Source organism: Barbus barbus (genome assembly GCF_936440315.1).
Source record: "Barbus barbus genome assembly, chromosome: 24".
NCBI classification, from domain to species: domain Eukaryota; kingdom Metazoa; phylum Chordata; class Actinopteri; order Cypriniformes; family Cyprinidae; genus Barbus; species Barbus barbus.
In genome coordinates, this window is record NC_136752.1 from 21,894,294 (window position 1) to 21,915,715 (window position 21,422).

General features: G+C 38.1%; 1 protein-coding gene across 1 annotated transcript; it reads right to left on the reverse strand.

Moving 5' to 3' along the window:
* Positions 1-1,328: 1,328 nt before the first annotated feature.
* Positions 1,329-21,205, reverse strand: LOC306843763 (patched domain-containing protein 1; the record flags this gene model as incomplete). Its single annotated transcript, XM_079375417.1, has 3 exons — positions 1,329-2,992; positions 17,278-17,758; positions 20,774-21,205. The coding sequence occupies 3 exons, from the start codon at positions 21,203-21,205 to the stop codon at positions 1,329-1,331; spliced, it is 2,577 nt and encodes an 858-aa protein (XP_079231543.1).
* Positions 21,206-21,422: the final 217 nt, after the last annotated feature.

Here is a 21,422-nt window from a genome sequence, read left to right on the forward strand (position 1 = left end):
CACACACAAATACAGACAAAACACATGCCACACTCAAAAACAATTTCTACTCTTGTGACTTGACACGTACTGTATATTTTTAGACGACAGCCATCAGTGAATCTACCTAATGTGCAAAATAACAAAACAACAGAAAGGAAACCTTTCTCTTCTTTGTCATTGTTCAGTTTAACTACACGAAAAGGTGTATGACCAGATTTGTGGTTTTGTAATAAACAAACACACAAGCACACAAGCAAGTAAACAAACAGATCATATCAGCTTTAAGACATGCTACAAGTCTCTTTTCTCATGAATGAGCCACTTGGGTGTATTGGAAAACCTTTTTTAAATGGCATATGCAGTTTAATAGTATATGCAAAACATTTTAGTGATTCATGTTGGTGGTCTCCACACAAACCACCTTCAGACACTGTTATTTACCCAGAAGAGAAAGACAAATTACAGTCTGAATATCAGCTAAATGTCAGATTTGACAAATGTACTTTCACCGAACATTTAAAGGAGAAAAACACCTTTTACAATTCTTAATAATTCATTCTATTGACCATTAATGCATTGCTCGGAGGATATTTTCCAGGTATAAGTTGGGACCTCTCGAAGAAGAGTCTAAATAACTGCTACCAGAGAAACTGCAAATACACTATTAGATTTGCTACAGGACATTTGTGATAAATGCATGCCAAATGTTATTTGTAGGAGAGTGCTGCATAATTTTATGGACGCTTGAAACTGCTACTTCCTTTCGCTACTATTTTTCACAAAGTTATTTTTAAACAGAGTTGGTTTTGATTAATTATGTAAGCACAAGGCTGGAGGAATGTGAGCTGCATAACAGTTAGAAAAACACAGAGTGATCAAAAAGAATTGTGTTGGTGCTAAATAAGAGCAAATGTACTTGTAGTGATATCTGCTCTTACAAAACATACATGAATACCCTTGGGGATAGCCCTAGAGATCTAAAATAAGCAGGAACCCACCTGCTTAGATTCATGCTCATAACATTTTTGGAGGCCTTCTTTTTAGGCCTTTTGTATTAGTTCATGTATACGGACAACCTTCCTTCGCAAACCTTTCATTAATGTCTAACATAAGCTAGCAGCTGCAGATGTTATACACTGTTCTAGACGAAGGCTACACAAGAAATGAGTGAGAAGGTGTTTTTAACTCTGGACAGCACTGCTGTTGATTGCTGGGGTCGCGAGGGTCACCCCAGGGGCGAGAGTGCTGCACTCGGCCACCTCTGGACCTGTGAAGTGCTGCCTGACGTCGCCCCCTAGTGGACAGGAGCTGATTTCTTACCACTTACGTTCACACACATCTTTCAATCAAACACTGGTCACGTGGTCCGGGTTTTCCCTGACTTCAATGCACTCAATTTCCTCTCTCTCCCTCTCCCGCTCCCTCTCTCTTTCCCGCTCTTTCCGTTTGGCGCGTTTCTTTTTCTTGTGCCGCTTCTTAGAGGGTGGGAAGAATGTCAAAAACACCGGTAGGATGACGAAACAGTGCAGCACTGTGCAGCCGGCTGTGAGAAGGGAGCACTTGAACAGTGTGTAGGTCAGGTTAGAAGGCACAAAGAGAAGAGGCATTATCCCAATTACAAAACACGAGGTGTTCTGCAAAATGGCGGCCCCATGCTCCTCTAAAGAGATCTTGATGCACTGAGTCCGCGTGTGCTCAGTGGCCAGTACGAACGTGTAGAGGTGGGGGGCACAGTGATCCATGGCAAAGTTAAGCGTATAAATAAGGCACAGAATTGAGATGCTGTCCATGTCTACATTCCAGAGAGTCATGAGACCCAAGACACCCAGTTCCACGGAGGTGACAGTCAAGATCAACCAGAAGTTCCCCAGTGGGTTAATGACCAGGAAGAAGGTGAGGATGAGAATGGTGAGCACGCTAAAACCTGACGTTAGGATGGGGGAGATGATGGAGGAACTGTAGCGGTCCATGAAAACGAAGGTCGGGTTGAAAACAATGAACTTGATGCTGTTTATGAGGGAGAGAGGTCGAAGTCTCTCCAGCAGCTCCACGACTTCCTCCCTGGTCTTCTCAGTTGTCCTGGCCACCAAGTACATCTTGGATGCGATGATGTCGTACTCATCTCCATTTTTGGAGAAAATTATGTCGTCCACAAAGTGTTGATATTCTGGGCTCCTCAGAAAAGAAGTCTTGAGGATGTTGATGAAATCACTTTTGGTTGACGCGCTGACATTCACGACCCTCAGATAGTGAAAGTAATTATCGATCCATGAAATCTTATTAAAGCCCTGGCCTAGCGTCTTGAGGTGCTCCTGTACTGTGGAGTTCCAATACTCAATGGGTTCATAGATGTAAAACCCAATCACCGGACTGTAGTTGCTAAAGTATTTCTGTTGGGTCAGGGCGAACGAAACACTGGGCGAATTACTAGCTAGCAGATTAATTATGTTGGAACCGTCACTAATTTGTAAACATCCCATGAACGAAAAGGAGGCGTAAATCAGGTAGAGGATAACCACAAAGGGCTTGACGTAGGTGTTGGTAATCCATTCTGTGTAATGCTCCCTCAGAAAGTGCTGAATGAAATGGTTCTGGTACGGTACGCTGTCGTGGTGCGTAGACAAATCGTGGCCGTCACTCATCATGGTCTTGAACCAAGTGGGCTGGCGGTCTAGATACTCCACCGAGGGGATCTTGCAGCAGAAGACGCTGTGATAGCGGTTTTGCTCCAGCTGCCCGGCAAACACCAGGCAGGAGCCATAGAATGAGAATACGTAGAAGTAGTTCACCAAGATTGCTACACACATGCTCTGGCAGAAAACCTTCACAGATTCAATGTTGGTGAAAGGGCTGGCACCCATGCCGAAGGTGATAATATAGAGCGAGCTGGTCATGGTGTAGCACACCATCACGTCGGCGAATGCATCTGCCACTCTCTCCTTGAAGGGCAAACTCTCTCTGGTCCTTCTCCAACCTGCCAGAAGCTCAAACACACCCTTTGTTCCATGGCCTGAAAAAAAAAGAAGAAGCAATTTATCATTTGATGCATGGAAAATTCACAGAGAAACTTTATTACACAGCATGTGCAATGTCAGCATGAATATAATCTACAAAAATATAAAACATGAGTAGTGTAAGAGCAATATATTAGCCAGGGTAATTGCCCATTTTCAAATTATCGGCATTGGTTGAAAACTGTGCCCACTTGGCTAATTATAGTGATAGTTGTGTCAGTTCCAAAATCCCAAAACAGCCAAGTTTTAGTAAGCAATATACTTTTTCTTTTTCTTTCTTTCTTTTTTGTTTTTGTTTTTTCACAGTGAATTTTAAGCATTTGAATTAAATTTATTAGAAATATATTGCAAACCACTTGTCCTAATATATACCATTTTACTTTCATCCCACAGCCCTAAATCAAGTTTGATTTTGAATATTAATCTAGATAAATAAATTAAATGATTAAATAATTTATTTTAAATAATTACATGAATACTTTGCCATGATTAAATTCTACAGTAGATGCCAAAAGTCTAATACTATTAGTGAAAATGCTACTATTTTTTATTTTTCCTATTTAATAAAAATTAATAATAATTACAACACAATATTGCATTCATTAAATTATCAGTCTAAAAAAAAATTGACTAAAATGTTACCACAATTAACCTACAGTAAACAAACAGTGCAAAATACTCAAAGTCTCTCATTCATTTTAAGTATTTTTGTTTAAAAAAAAACAGTTTTCATAAGCATACATCTTATACTTCTATTAGAATTCCTGATTTTCAAAGTGCCCTCAGACTTTTGGACCCCACTGTGCATCAGCATTTTTTCAGTCATTGCCTAGATATTGGCATGGTCATCGGTCATAATGGTCAACCACTAAACATGAGTTATGGAATAATAAGCCTTTCATGATAGCTGTAAGATGAGCAGTAATTCAATTACTCTTCTACCATCCACCTATGAGATCGCTCAAGCTCATACATCACATCTAGTGTGTGCACACTGTCGCCTTTGAACATTTTAATACATATTACTTTCATCCATCCACTAAATATTTCACTCAGCATCAAGGACATCGCGCCTTCTCTCTACGCACTCTGTCGCTGTCAAGAATATGTCAAAAAACTACTCACTTACCTCTTTCTACAAAATCATAAATTTTCATTGACCTGACAAACACGGAGAAAAACCTAATTAACCATAAAGGATTACACCAATGTAATGAGTCAGATGGACTGGCTTTCCCTGCTTTTAGCTTTATTAAGACAAAGAACAAGTCCATTAGCTTGTGTGAATTCATCTGCAAGATGAGGAGGGCACATGGTGGGCTGGTGGTCACCCGGTGGCCAAAGATCCAGGTTGCCAATGCAAAGACTGCATGTTCAATTACATACACTCATAGAAGGGGCATCACAATCTTTCTTTCATCATCAAGCACACTTAAGATAGGCACTTAGCCTCAGGTTGCTCCGAAAGGACTGTCCCTGCAATTATAGGAAGCTGCCCTGAATAAAAAGCAGCTGCTAAATGGTAATTAAAACCTAAACTACTAAACACAAAGTTTGGTAGTATTGAAAAATTCAGACATCTGAGTATGAACATGGGTCACCACTTGCCACATTATATATATATATAAATCAACAAAATCATTGTATGAGGATTTAATTTGTTGACCCTGCCATCTCATGAACAACACTATCACTGCTTGAGCAATTCCTTTGCATTCTCCAATTAAGAAGATTAATTAGATTCATGAAGTGAGTGCCATTTATATTTTGGAAAATGTGCAAAGAATTGTAAGATGCTAATGGATGATAAGCAAAGTTTCACTTCATTTTTGCTAAATGGAAACTGTAATCTCTTGGCTGATGGAGGCTAATTCATTTAGTTCAGTGATTCCCAATTTGGAAAGTTTCATTTGTTTTTGTTAATAAACTAAAACTATTCGAGAAAAAAAAAATTGTCAAAATTTTAAATTGCAAGTGACATAAATGATGTTTTATTAACAAAGTTCGGGAGGATCACGTCAGATACTTAGCCTAATTGAACACAAGTGGCACGCAATCAAGTCAATCAACTCACGGATATAAATACAGCTGACATACCTCCACTCATTCGACGGTCTATCAGCATCTCTCCACCACCCCTTCTCCACCCATATCACTAAGTTCGCACCACACTATGGGGGGGGTGTACTCTGGGTTCGGGCCATTCCCAAGCTCAGAGTCCTTCCCCAGGACAGCACGCCAACTACGTATTACCATACTCACCAAATACGCATTACATAACCCGTGCTAAATACATGTAAGTGTGAACTCGTGAATACATTTTTAAGCAATTTTTAAATAAAAAAAAACTTGAAAAAAATCTTGCTAGTATTATAATATGCTTTGTATGTGTGTATGTTTTGTATAATATGCACAAAAAATAAAAGTAACATCTCTGTAAATTTAAAAACAAAACAATAAATATCACCGAATGTCTCAAAGCACTGAATTCAGTATCAGTTAAATTCAGTAACAACAAAGACAGATTATATAAATGCAAACACTGAACTCCACTACATTTTCTGCAAAAAATAACCATAACTTTCCATGTTATTTTTTAATTATCCTTACACATAAAACAAGGATATTTTGCCTCTGGCCTGCTATAAAAGTCCTCTGACGGTCTTCTCATTAACATTTGTAAAAATGTGTTTCACTCATGGGATACATAAATGTTGATATGAGTTAAAATCAACACATCACTGGTTTGGTGCCAATGCAATGATATTTCAGCCTTACTGATGATCCATTAGTCTAAAAAGGTTTGGAAACACTTATCATAGCATTCTTATTATTAATTACTCACATTTTATTTTTTAAAATATTAAAAATATAATTATTAGAACAACAAATTCACAAAGATAATTTGGGCATCAGCATTTCACTGTTCTGGTTTTAGACATCATCACTTTTCAGATGCTAACATATCACTTAAACATGATGCAAGAGGGATTTCCCTATGTAGGACAAATGAGAGGTACAGGAATGGTGCTTCTAAATGTATTTCCACACTCTTATTCAGAATGACATAGCGATTTCTTCAGTGTGGGCCGAGAATGAATCACTACAACATAAATGGAATGCCATCAGGCTGTTGGTCAAGGGCAGAAAGAAAATGTGCTCGGTTCTAAAGGTCTCTAATGAAACAGGACAAAGAGACAAAACCTGACTAAACTACTGCATATCTGACTAGATCAAGCCTTTTTTGTCTTATGCTCACCAACAACCCCATCAGGAAGGTTCAAGCTGTCTTCATCTACACCAAATCAGAAAAACAGCTTCTTATTATGCTACATATCATTTAGAATTAACATAATCCAAATGGACATTTTTATAAGGACTCGTGTCTTTTTCCTTAAAAGTCAGAAAGTTGTTAAACTGTTAATTACAAAGAAAAAAGATGAATAGTTTTTAATTACTATAATCTTAATATTTTCTCATTTCTGTTTTATGGGTTTAATCTTGCCAAGTACTTCCTCAAACTTGCCCCCTGCAGTAGCTGGGAATAACTGGGTTAGCGCTTTAACAAATATTAGAAAAATATTCTTTATTCTCTCCATTATAAATGCTTTCAGTTATTAATAACCACCATTATATTATTCTTTTATTTGCTTCTTCTTTGTAAAACGATTAAATTCCATCTTAATTTCTGTCAACTTGTGAGAATATGCAAAAGCTTGCTCCTAAAATAGCATGTATGGTAGTGATTTTGATTCAAACAAGCTCTGTCAAAAGGGGTCCATCCATTTAAGGCTGTAAATTAAATCGGGGGCAGTAGAGGAGTGCGTAGCAAAGTGACAACTTGAAACAAGATTGACACATTTTGCTGCAGCAACGGTGCCAAATGTTAAGGAGTGCAGCAGCAAATAGAGTGTATTCAAAACTGAAAGCACAAAGGCGCGAGCTGGCAGGAGAATACCGCTTATACATTACAGAGTAAGACAGAGATTTTTAAAGCTTTTAAAATAAAGCCATTTCAACAACGTCTAGGATGATTTCACTGGTCCAGCACAATAGGGCCAATGGGACTCTCAATATCCCTGAACGTGGAGTAGTGAGTGACCCATTGCTGTTCAAGACATACATTTACTTCACTATTATACTTCAACATTGTCATATATCATTGACATACAACAGTGAAGACATACAGTACAGAGAAAACAGCAACATACCATATATATAGCTGTGTATTGTAGTGTTGGAGAAGCTTTGGAAATCTACCTTGCCAAGTTACAAGCTAAATATAATTTAAACTACAACCAAGCGACCATTTGAAAAAAATAGCAAGATGAAAAACAAGTTAAATGAAAAATACATTTGATATAATTTCTATAATAACTTAATGTCTCATCTGTTAGCATTAGTTACATTAACTATGAGCAATATATTTTTACAGCATTTAAAAACCTTTGTTAATATTAATCAAATACAACTGTTCATTGTTCATGTTAGCTCACAGTGAATTAATGGTAACAGACACTTTTTTTTTTTAAATGTTTTAGTAAATGTGAAAGTTAAGAGAAGTATTGCTGTATAAGTATTGTTCATTGTTAGTTCATGTTTACAAATGTAGTTAAATAATGTTAATAAATGAATCCTTATTGTACAGTGTAAACATAATTTATTTAATAATAAATAAAGCTAAATTTTAACAGGTACATTTATAGTAAACATAACAAAATACCATATTTTACTAGTCTAAACCATGAAAATATATAGGGATTCAAATGTGTGATTCATTCGTGAATCTGTTCATTTATGCCCAAACAAACTGATTCACTCATGAATCTGACTTTCCAGTGTTACATAAGAGAGAGAAAAATGAAACTCTATTATTGATAAGATCTTGAAAAATGTAGTTCACAAAAAAAAACAACATAAGTGAAAGTGAAAGTGAAGTGACATACGGCCAAGTATGGTGACCCATACTCGGAATTCGTGCTCTGCATTTAACCCATCCAAATATATATATATATATATATATATACTGTATATATATTTTTACATACTTTTTGTTTGTTACTTCCCAACAATGGTAGTCGAGCAGACTTACAATATTTCAAATAACATATTCAGTTCCTAGGGTAGTAAGCAGAATTGTGGTAAAAGCATCCTACACAACCCAACACTCAGAAGTGACCTGCAAAATCAGAAATTGCACAGTGCAAACTGTGTTTTTGTGGGTGTGTTTGTGTGTTACCGGATTTGCATAATTCCTTTAGTGAATCGGGTGCTGAAACAATGCAGACCACATGCACAAATAAATAGTGGGCGCAATTCATTCAAAGTGAATTCCCTCCCCCAGAGTTTTTCTGCCATGCTACTGAGAACACCTAGGGAACATAACTCCAGTGTTCCCTGCAGGTCTCACAAGGGGTACAGTTGGAAATAAAGGGCTGTACCTCATGTCTCCGGGTGCTGGTGGACAGGTACAACATTCCACATAGCTAAGGAGGGCAGTTTGTCACAGGCCTCCCGTGGACAGTTCTAGTCAGCACCATCTGAAGGAAAGCTACTCTGAGGCCTGGCTTCAATATAAAGAGCTGCATCACCTCTCTCGCTGCAGTGCAGTGAGTCATTAAACAAAATTACTGCTTTAAAACTTCAGCACCAGAGCAGCTGCAAACACATCCATCACCGGCAGGAAAACACCCTACGGATGGACCCTTCGTGTACCTCTCATAAAGCATGTCCAGTTGTGACAGAAGATGGGAAAAATATTACACGGATTTCCATAGCGTGTCAGTCTTTCTGTGCAGCACTGACAAGACATGTACAATAGCCTATATATCCTCTTAAGAGATATTCTTGAAGTAGTGCAGTATATTTGAGTTATTTTGCTAATTATATTTATTTCCAAGTGGTATTACCACATTGTTTGGACATGCAATATTATCAGCATAGTTATTCTTTGTGGCAAATGCTACAAAAAAATGGCTTGATTTATTTGGAGTAATTTATCAACGGATTCCTTGCGATGAATGGGTGCCATCAGAATAAGCATTGTTCTCATCCCACGAGTCTCATCCCAACTCGTCACATATTGACGCTTGGTTTTTGCATCGCTTTTCGACGCTCAAGGTACTCCTTTAGCGTCACTTTTCGACGTGAAGGGAAGGTACCCCTTTAGCGTAACTTTTCGGCGTCGATATGCTAACGCGATATTGGGAATTTTATCGTCATAATAAGGTTGCCATTATTGCATATATGTAGGGGTGTGATTTTTCAATGTAAACAGTCAAAATAGTTTTATTTATATGACTTACCCAACCCCTGCCCCTAAATCTACCATCTGTGAAGAAAACGCAAGATATAGGAGGCAGATGGAAGTACTGGCATAATTTATTTAAAAATGATTAATATACGCTAAGTGTTTCCTATTTAAAAAAATTACCTTCCTTTCACGTCGAAAAGTGACGCTAAAGGGGTACCTTGAGCGGCAAAAAGCGACGCAAAAACCAAGCGTCAATATGTGACGAGTTGGGATGAGACTATGTTAGAATACGAGTTTAAAGAGCTCATAAAAACATAAATGAATGTCTTATGAAGCGGAAAAGTTGCATGTTTGTAAGAAACGTATCAGATGTTTGGACTCTCATTCTGACGGCACCCATTCACAACAGAAGATCCATTGGTGAGCAAGTGATGTTCTGTAATGCTAAATTTCTCCAAGTCTGTTCTGATGAAGAAACAAACTCATTTACATCTTCAATTATTCCTTGAATGTGCTTTTTATGTATTCATATCATTATCTTACACAAATTTATTTCTCAAATAAATATATCTTACTTTTGCAGTGCAAAAAAATGTCTTTCATTTTATTACGTGAAATAATCAGTATAAAGGCAGCGCTGTTCATTCAAAAACAAAAATAAAACATGCTGAGAACGCTGCATTACGAAAATGCCCAAAATTAGCATCTCGTTTGACAGTGAACATGTCCTTATCTTAACACGGCACACATCACAGCTCACCGTTAATCCCGCTGCTAAGGATTAGGTGTGTGGCGTGCACAAAACTCAACACAACACAACGGTGTCTAAGTAGAAAGCTGGGCACTTTGCAGAACCAGTCAAACGATTGCAGTCAGAAGATGGAGAGGATGGCGTGACACTTCTGTCGTAACGAGAATCATTGTATTGAAAGGCTGCTGCTTCTTGTGGCACCCCACACATCTGCTACATCTGCAACTGCTAATGAAAAAGCTTGTGCAAATGCACCACATGTAAATCAGCAGAGGGCTTGAGTTACACGCACATAATTTCATTGGAGTGGACCTCATCAATCCTGCTGTTGACGAATCATCATTTAGCTGTGTTTGGCAATGAATAAGTTTGCATTTTTAACCTTGGAATTTCAAGATTGTCATTTCAATACAAACACAGTACAATACACTACCATTCAAAAATGTGGGGTAGGTAGGAGTTTTAAATGTTTTTGAAAGCAGTTTTTAATACAGAAAAACAGTAATATAGTGAAATATTACAATTTAATATAACTCTTTTCTGCTTAATATATTTCAAAGTTTTATTTATTCCTTTGATGGCAAAGCAGAATCTTCAGTGTCACATGACCCCTCCCAAATCATATGCTGATTTGGTGCTAAGAAACATTTATGAAATCAGTGGTGCTGCTTAATATTTTTGTAGAAACCATGATATTTTTTTCAGGATTCTTTGATAATAGAAAGTTCAAAATAACAGCATAGATTTGAAATATATTTTGTAACAATGTTAAAGTCTCTACTATCACTTGCTGAATAAAATGGGGTGGTGATGGCGCAGTGGATAAGACACATACCTTTGGTGTGAGAGACCCGGGTTCGAATCCACTGTGAGACACCAATGTGTCCCTGAGCAAGACACGTAACCCCTAGTTGCTCCAGAGGCGTGCGACCTCTGTCATATATAGCAATTGTAAGTCGCTTTGGATAAAAGCGTCAGCTAAATGAGTAAATGTAAAATATCAATTTCCTTAAAAATTGCTTTATGACCACAAACATTTCAAATCTGTTCTAAGTTAGAGGAAATATAATATGATTAATATATTTATTATTTTGATCAAATATTAAATCAGACATATAAATAAGAAAGAAGTAACTGCCCTAAGATCTTTTATGCTAAACATAAAAAACCAATCTAAAAATAGCCAAGAGAAAGTACAGTACAAAGTATTCACATTTCACATATGACTGTCCAATAAAAGAAGACTAATAAAAAAGTTGGGGGTTTAAAACTTTTCATCTTTCTTATAGCCTACTTTTCTGCTGAGATGCTGAATGAGCTGAACAAAACGCCCTGCATTTATTGTGCCATGGGCCACACTATTTCAACTATTGAATTTATTGACCTCAAACCCACAATTTAATTGTTCATTATCAGTTTCGCACAAAGTAATGAGGCTTCTTTGATATAAAAAAACAATGAACTACAACATACAGTAGAAGCTAGTACAGTTTTAAACAATAAATGGAAAAACAGCAATCAAGGATGTGGTTGAATAGCTTATGATCGCCCTTTTCCATCACTTGCTTTCTATACGCTATGGCTTCAGTCACATAAACTCGTGGGAGAATCTACCTTACTATCTATGACAGCATTTCATGTCATTGTAAAACATGCCACTGTCAGCATATGTCAGTGTGTTCAAGGCCTTCATCGGAAGATCTATTTCTCCTAACAATTGTACTCCCACACTAAAAACAGCACTTTTCCTTTCAGTGGTCTAGAAGCATAAAGATGACAGTAAAATATTGTCAAGTTCAAACAGTTTCAATCCAAAACACTCTTGTATTTTTAATGCCAATTATTCCACTTGAAGCAAGCCACTAAACGAAGAAAAAAAAAACATTCCCGTAATTTCCAATCTTGCATAATTTTCAATTAGAAAAAAACCTGTGAAACATAAATCATACAACTGAAGGATAAAAGGACTGGAATATTAATGACAAATGGAGGGAGGATGAAGAATAGCTGGACGTCTGTTACTATTTCTATTTCACGCATCGATTCAGTAGTCGCACATCATGCCTGACCAAGCTATGCAAATGCGATGTCCAACAAACCTTTCTCATTCTGATTCTTCCTCCTGACAATGGCAAATTATCCAGCCACAGGCTTAATGGCATGTAATATGTGACGCTTGAAGACATTTGTGATAAGTAGTTCATTGGAAGACCCCTAATCTCTTCCCCAGGACTTGCTCTTGCCTTCTAGCACAGAGGTAAATCAATGGCATTCAACATGGCCAGTTTTCAATCTACTAACACCCCATCATCTATATTTTCCTGTGGGAGACAGCAAAGGTCTGCTGTAAATGCTGGCGGTTGCACGTGTTTGTTTCTAGAATGGTGATTGAGATGGGATTGGGCTTCCCAGGCACTGTGAATGTGTGTTAGCCATGACCAGGCACAATCATGCTTGTGTAGAGAGAATTGTAAGGAGACGGTCCAGATCCCAGGGCACATGCTGTTCCACAGTCTGTGGCCGTAAATGAGCTCGATCAATAGAACTGATGTGCTGGGTAGTGACTACGCCACTGCACGCACACACACACACACACACACATACACACGTACACACATGGCTCACGACAGACATATGGACGTCTAAACCCAGACTTTAACTGAAAGGGGTTATGAATTGCCTTTGTACTGTTCTCTGAGGTCTTCTTATAATACTATATTATATATAGATCGTTCTGTTTGAATAGGCGTGGCGGATTGTAAGTAAACGCCCACTGCTGTGATTGGCTAATAGTTGTCACAGATTGTCACAGATAGACGCTGCTGTGATTTAAGTTAAAACCACATAAATACTCATATCAAACAATCTGTTTAACAGACAAAGCAATAGTGACCATGTCATAAAAACAGTTACTCACACTTGTGTGTTGCGACATTACTGTCAGATCCAATATAGTCTGCATCGTCTTTTAGTTTCAGTCTCTCTGAAAATCCTTCATGGAATAGTGTGCCTTGTTTGTAAAATGAAGTAAACAAAGGATCAAGTTCTGATTGACGTGGTCTGGATCTTCATTAAAAATAAAGTTCATTCAGTCTTTCTTAATGTTGGGATCAAAAGGAAGGCAAAATGTCAAAGTTCACATACATCTAGTCATCTTTCTTCTAATTTGGTCTTAATCTGCTCTTTGATTAGTACTTTTATTTGTGTTCGTCAGTGTTATCTATTTATCTTTAATCTCTTTTCTCGTATAATGGTCTAATTTCTTATGCTTATCATTGTACACTCTGTCATAATAGGCAGTCACATTTCATAAATGGATGTGCTAATATGACTATAGGAAAACAAAATAAAGGTGCAGCAATGTTTTCTTTGTAATTTTGATATCTTTAGCATGCCGCATTTTGTAAATAAGATCCTAAATTCAATTTAAGCCAACATATAATTTCAACAGAACAGCAACCAAAGATAGGTCTTTGTGCAATTAATTTTTAAATTACATGACAACATGAAAAATAAATTAGCATATGCAGAAGAGGTAAAGCCAGCCTTTTTCCTGACCTGGGTCATGTTTCTGAAAAGCATCATAAAAATGATTAGGTGTGGGATGTACTTTGAAACTATTTTCACTCAGAAATTGCTAGCAAGTCTCACAAAAAAATTATTAAGAAACGGCAAGTAACACAATGAATTAAATGTGAAATTTTGATGTAGAGAGACAGGAATGGTATTAACTTTTAAAACTCAGATAATCTTGTTTTATTTACAACTTTATAGAATTTTTTACAGTCAGTGTAGATCACAGAAACCATTTGCACCAATGGTCTGCACAATCTACTTAGTTTAATATAATTTGTCTGTTATTTTTATATATATTGTTGGATAAACTTTATTTCTTTATAAAACAGCGTGATTTTGGCATTGTGCTACTGCTCTGTTTCTGGCTTCACCTTGCCTTTCTTTTATGAATTTTCATTTCTTTGCTGTCAACATGACTCGCTCACCATGTGAACTTCTCGCACCTGTTCAGCGTCAAAATATTCAGCAGAGCAGACTCCGACTATTTTTGGAGAGGGTGAAGAGGACCACAAATTGAAATTCTAAAACTACTTGCATGGAACAGAGCACAATTTGTGGATTTCTTTCCACATAAAACTGGTTTAATTAATTATTATTTACTTCTACAAACCCTTTCTCGTATTTTAAGAGCTGCTTGAAGATTCTTTAAAAAATGATCCTTATGTGGTGCATGTAAAACAACAGCAGCTGAGTAAATAGTGACAGAAATCTCAATTTTGATTCACATCCCTTTCAATTATAAATTAATAAATTTGACATTGAGAATTAACTTCTATAATTCTCCTGATCAAGGCTCATCATACGTCAACAGCAAACAGCTTTACTGTATGTGCACAAAGATCAGGAGGGCAGTGAGTAGTCTGACATTGATTTCCTATCCTGTCATTTGTCCCAGCAGAACAAAGAATTTGCCGCTCCACCACTAAGACGTGTGGCAGGAAGCAAGTCTATAAATAGGCCTCTTGCTGTATGCGTCTGAACAAAAATAACCTCCAAACTTAAATTGAAGGTATAGCACGCACTCCATCCATTGTTTTCTGCAGAGCATCCATCTTCTGCCAAGGCCTTTTAAAGGGACAGTTCGCCCTAATATGAAAATTTTATTATTATTTTCTCACCCTCTTGTTGTTTCAACCCCTTTTTGTCCCATTAAAGACAAAGATTTATTACATAGCTGGACCACATCTGTTTAAAAAAGGACTAAAGAAAAAAAATGTAAATGATAAAAGTAATCCAAACACATGCACTATATACAGTATATAGGAAACCCACAATTTCAAATGTGTCTATTCTATCAAAAGACTTTTCAGAATCATCCACAAACTCGAATCCAATGTCACTTCGCCAACTTGACGGAGCCACCCCGTGTCCCCGGGGTCCCTGCAGCACATTGTGATGTGCCGTGTAGAGTGTCACCATTCATCTTCGCTGGCGGGACAAAATCTATTTCTCCAGATTGTCCTTCCTGCGAAGCTCAAATGCAAAGCACAGTAAATCGCAGGTCCTCTGGTATTGTGCAAAGAGCTCAAAATCCAGTGGTCAGGGAGCAATTAATCTTTCACGCTGGGCTAGCCTTGCAATAAGACTGAGCATCTGAGGGGTCCAGATCATTAGGGACGCCGTAAATGGCTGGCTGAAGCTTAAGAGGTGAGTATACAGTACAGCACCAAGCATTATTACCTTTGATCCACAAGCTCCACAAGGACATTCGTGATCATAAAATCCTACAGTACAGTCAGTTGTACAATGTTGCTGTCTTCTTAAATTGGGAAACCGCGTGTAACTGATGGTTAATTATTCTATTGTGTTGCTACAATAACCAAACACACTGCAGTGACTGTCTGAGAGTAAGAATGCTGTAAGCGGTTATTCTCTGCAGGTTGTAATTGTGCTTTTGCACCCTGTATATCCTTGTTTTGGGTGAATCATGATTCTACCTCCACAGGAGCTCCGAAGCTAATTAGTTCCACTCAGTTAAGGGTTGTGACAGTCGTCACCTAAGGGCATCTAATGCAAGCTAGACAGGTGTAAAATCTAAGGGTGTTTTTAACACCTGCGAGATGTGTTGAGCTCTGAGTTCGTTAAATTTCCAAGTTTGTTTTAGCTTGCTAGATTGTGTTCCCAGGGGTTCACAAAAATAACACGTCAGAAAGAACACAGCACTGTCGGAAATTAATGACTGTTCCTTATTCTCCCAAAATGCACAAACAATAGAAAGAAAAGGAGCTAATTATCATTAAAAGTATAAATATTCTGCAGACTAAAATATTCACATTGGTTTTATTGGTGCAATGGTATGTTTGCTATCTAATATCATTTTTGGATTTACTACATTAATAATTATAAATTAAGTTTCAGTCAAGCGCTATTATGGAGGAGACCAAATCTGACATTTGTCTTCAAGTGGGTCTAACACACCAAAAAGTCATTAAAAAGCAAATACTGAAATGCATTTTTCTGTATTACTCTTCATCTGTTCACTTATCCATTTTTTTTTCTGTGACTCGCGACAGGTTATATCAGCCAGAAGGTGGTGACAAATAACGTTTTGTTAGTCGATGAACTGAACCGATTAGTTCAAAACACTGATTTATTTGAGAATAAGGTGACCGAATGAGTCAATGAATCATTCTCTCATCGGATTCATTCACAACACATATTCACTAAGGAGTCATTGAAGCATTCACTCACCTGATTTGTTCAAAACACAGATTCATTCAGGTACTAAACAGCACTACATGGTGTTGCTTGGAGATGATTGAATTTGTTGGAACTATTTCCGTTAGCAGAGTAAATATAGGGGCAATACAGGGTTTAAAATGTAAGTTATGCAAAATGAAATACTTGTTTATTGAACTGTTTACCGTATAAAAGCACACTTGCAGTCGTTCTGTTGATCTGAATATCACCACTTACTGTACAAACACAGATTATAGTTGCTAGGCACCAACCATGTTTATCCTTTTAGTGTAGTATGTTTACAGTAAAACATTTGTAGTCAGGTTTTACCTCGCATAGCTTCGTTCATGGTTTTCTCAAATGAGCGCATTTAACCTGTCCCTGCCTGATTTGGCTAGGTTTTACGAAGTGACATGAATTGTAAACACTACAGAATTTGATTTGATGTCAACATCTGACAAGGGACAAGATTTGATTATATATTCCGTTGCATATTATTATTTACATTTAGCTTTTTTAAATAGTTTGTTTTCTTGCTGTTGATGACCCTATCAGAGCAGACCTGCAACCTACCAGATGGGGAACCACTGCGCTTTTACATTGGTTCTATGTAAAAAGGTCAACAATCTACTGAGATATTCAATGGTTTATCATGAGTGGTAAATTGTTTATTTACTGATTGATTGTCATATTTACTGATAACGATACCATCAATCATTTTAAGAAATGGCAACCTTTTATAATAATCTTAACTTGACATTCTTCACCATAATTATGGAACTTTCAGGCAAATATTCACAGATTTTTCACTGTAACACAAAAATGTTGGCCTCTAATTATCTTCCATTTCTATTCATAATATCACAGATTCTCCCTACATGATGAAGCCCACTGTTGCAGAAGCATTGACCCCGGTGACTGCCATGGAAAATAATTACACCCTCCCTCCCGAGGAGTCACACACCAATTATAATAATCCTACATACAATCACCACAGTCTCCGTTAACAAAGCCGCACTTACCCATGGCAAAAAAGGGGATCCCAAGGAGCGTAGAGTTAAATTTCCCATCAGAGATGAAAAAAATCCCAGCTGCCGTCACGTTGGCGATGCAGATGGTAAGGACGCCCAAGAGGCCCAGGAAGGGTTTCCCGCGCAAGCAGTCCCGCATAGAGCTGGAGATGGTGGCTGCCAGGAGCACCAGCACCAAGCTGACCAGTACCTCGCTCTTGGCCAGCACGCCTGTCTTGTGGAAGTCCCGCCATAAGCTGAAGGACGTAAGTGACTGGATGTGTAGTTCCTGGCTATCTGTAGCCAGCTGGAGCACCAGCTTACAGAATTCACTCTCCCACTTCTCAGAAATGATGTCCTGCACCACTGGCCCAAGGTTGCGGAGGTAGTAGGTGATTTGGATGGCACGAGCAAACTTGACCTGCTGATCCCGGCTGTTTGCAGATAAGGCCACGCCACCCAACTGATGGCCAATAAAGGACACTCGACCATCCTAGAGGCAAAACAAACCACTTAATTTATTTCCTTAATTAAAGGAATGTTATGAGTGAAATTGAATTTGAATGCAATCTAACAAGTGTACTCTGCAATCAAAATCAGCTGCTGTCCGAAAATATGTTAAATAAGTGGTACATTTGGAACATCTGAGGAATACTAAAGTTGATTAACAAATGAATTGAGATCTGTAATATGGGCTGCTGGAAGAAATAGCAGTAGTGGTCATGTGCCTATCATAAAAACAGTTTAACAATCCAACTTATTCCATATAATGTAACTTATTCCATATTTTAATATATACATCAGTGTTTAAAAAAAAAAAACTTACATGTAAACACAGCCGAATTAAAACAAAATAAATAGACAATATGTGTGATAGGTTGGTTACAGAGCCCTGCACATGACATGCAGGGAAAAATATTATTTTCCTGCATGCCATGTACAAGGCCCCATAGTTGTTAAGGATGGACAATAAAACACAAATGTAAAAGTGTCACCTTAAAGAGGAATGAAAGAAAGGTGAATAAGTCAGTCACAAGGTTGAATTTGCAGAAAGGAAGGCCTGAAGAGTGCAACTAAAACAAGTGAGTAGTGCATTCATTTTACATTTTCATGTCTGGAATATTTCATAGGGCTGCCATACCAATTGTTTGTTTGCATGATGTAGTTTACTATTGACATTTTTCTAAGTTTGGATGCCTTGGTTATTTTAGACTTATGTTAGTTCCGATCTGGGCTGCGTTTCCTAAAATCATCGTTAGCTAACTATGGCCGTTAGTTCCAATGAATTCTATTGGCAATGACGGAACTTGCGACCATAGTTGCTTTTGGGAAACGCATCCCTGGTTGTGAAAAGATATTAGGTAGAGTTATGCAACTCAAGGTTGCATTTCATGTTTATTTATTACACAACTTCCTCAAAAATGTTTGACTAGTACTAGTACTGCTACTTTACAGAAATCATATTTTTAACATGCTCAGGTGATAATGACATACAGTATAAATGTCCTTTGCAAAGCAATGTGTTTGGTGTGGTATTTTGCTGATAACCTACAGTGATACGCCTCTTCGCTGCACTTCTTGTTTGGGGCCCATTCAAAAAATTTTGCCAAGGGCTGACTTGCTACGCCGCTGCTGCATTTGAATATTAATTCCGCACTAAAATCATGTGTGACTTGCAGAATCAGCAAACCAGTTAATGAGCAGCTTTGTTGGTGTGGATTTGTTCTGGTATTTGAATGGATTTAACACATTTCAACAATGTATTAAAACTGTCTTCCATAGCCCAAAAAAATAAAAAAGTTTCTCAAGGCAGCAGTGTGTGCGTAATGTCTTTTAGCTAAATGTCAGACAAGCAAAACAGGCAAGAAGAAAACACAAGCTAATATCAAACCACAGCATGAAGCTGGATAAATATGTTAAGTCTCCACAGTTGAACAACAGAATTTTTGCACCAAAACAATGCTGAATTAATAAAATTCAGAGCAGATTGAGTGTTATTGTTTTCAATAGTCTCAATATTTCAGCAACCAGTAATGAGCTGGACAGTGCATCACCCTGCTGAGAAAGCGTTGTAGCCTTGGATGCAGCAATACAGTCTCAAGATGTTCTGAAAAGGACTGGCACAATATGAATGAGCTCTTGTAGAGGCCACAGTAAGCGCCTCATTCACACAGATCCTGCTCCTACTCCTACTGACGTAGGCTTGGGAAAACAATAAGATATCTTGCTTGCTGTACTGTTGTGTTATATTTAGTCTTTCGTCTGTGAATACTGCAGCATTCTGATAAAGACTGTGTTGGTCTTACAGGTCTCATACTAGATGCATATTCGGTCTCAGTTTAGGACACTTGAAATTTAACAATGTGCAATACACTGCAGTATAATCAAAACATTTTTTAACAGAATTATATTCATGTTTTTATGCTAAACTAAATGTTTGGGGGAAAATGAACTAATATGTATTCTGTTAAAATATTGATATAATTTCCAAGAATCACTAATTTAGATTATTGAAGAATCTAAGTAAGCACACATTTTATTCACAATTCCAACAATGGTCTTCCCAGCATACACTGGGGCTTGAAAAATGAACATGGTTTCACTGTTTCCCAACAACTGTTGTTGCTTGATTGTCATATTTACTGAGTAACAATACACTGCAATATATGATTCTGTGCTATAAACATGTTCTTATGATCAAAATTTGAGTGAACATTTAAAATCTTTGAGGAAAAATGTACTGGAACTTTTTGGTTTGTTTATTTTCAAAAGTGGTTTAAGCAGTTTTATGTTTAAGCTTTTCTTATGCACAGCTTTTGCTCTTAATTCTAGCAATGGTCTTCCCAGCATGCACTGGGGCATGAAAAATAATATGGTTTTTAATGATCTGTTTGCATTTCAGTGGTTTAACACAGCTCATGTAGCCTAATTGATACTGGATTCTAAACAATTGTAGCCTATTTAATTAATAATATTGCTTTTAATACGTTGTCTTTATTTTATTGATTAAATATAATGCAAAAAGTTTAAATTGTAAAAGTCTAGGTTCTGTGAGTGTCTTCTAGTGCACATTGCATCACCAGGCTCCTCAGAGTGCAGCGCTATAGAACTATGCAGCTGATTCCGAGGCTGCACACACTAGAATTACAGCAGCAAGGAGTCTATTCATAATTATGAGCGTTTCTTATAGGTTTTATGAGGCACAGTCGCAATTTTTTGCCGTTTCATTGTTGCAATGTCGCACACAAAGGCTGCGTCTCAAAAACCTCTCGAAAACGCTGTCTCGAGGTTTTGAAACACAGCCCCTGTGCTCCAGATAATGTATGTCTCTTACCTTTAATGTTGTATTCGGATAGCTGACGGGGACCTTGGAAAAAGTGCTGTTAGACAGAACAGCTAAGCGAATGTCTTCGAATATGGTGACGATATCATCCAGGAGGCATCTCTTGTCCCGGTGGCTCAGGACACAGAGATGCGCGAAAGTGTAATTGAAGCCTTTATAATTGACGCGCATATCCAGGACCTTCTTGTGCACCTGGAGCACCTGCTCGGCCAGTTCCAGGATATTTCCCCCGGATTTGGCCAGCAGGATGAGTCTGCCATATCTGCCGGGGGTGTGCAGGTCCGAGTACAGCTTGTGCTTGGACTGGTCGATGGGGAAGAGGCTGTTGGCGAGACTCCGCTCGATCTTCGCGAGGCTGTGCGTCGGGGCGACCAGGATCTCCAGGTCCGTTTCGGGCTTAAACCGGCTCAGTACCGTGGATCCGAAAATGATGGTCAGGACTGCGGGGACGGTGAGGAAGAACACCGGATGCCTGCTCACGAACAAACCCAGCCAGTAGAAGGAAGATTTCAGCCCTCTGTGTATCACTTGCCGCAGCATCCTCCTCCCGATCCAGCTTGCAGCAGATGATGCCCCGGTTCTTCCTATGAAGCACATGTGACATGTGGCTCCAGTTCAGTCAATCCGTATGAGAATACTCCAGTGTACACCTGTGAAGCACTGCAGCGATTTGCAAAAGACAGTCAGATATTGATCACTATAGAGGCTTTTTGGTTCCATCCCTCCCCCTGATGTGTGACTGTTTCTCTCGCTTCTTCTGCTGCAACAGCTGCCAGCCCCAGTCTGATGTGCATGTGTGCTTAATTCGGACTAT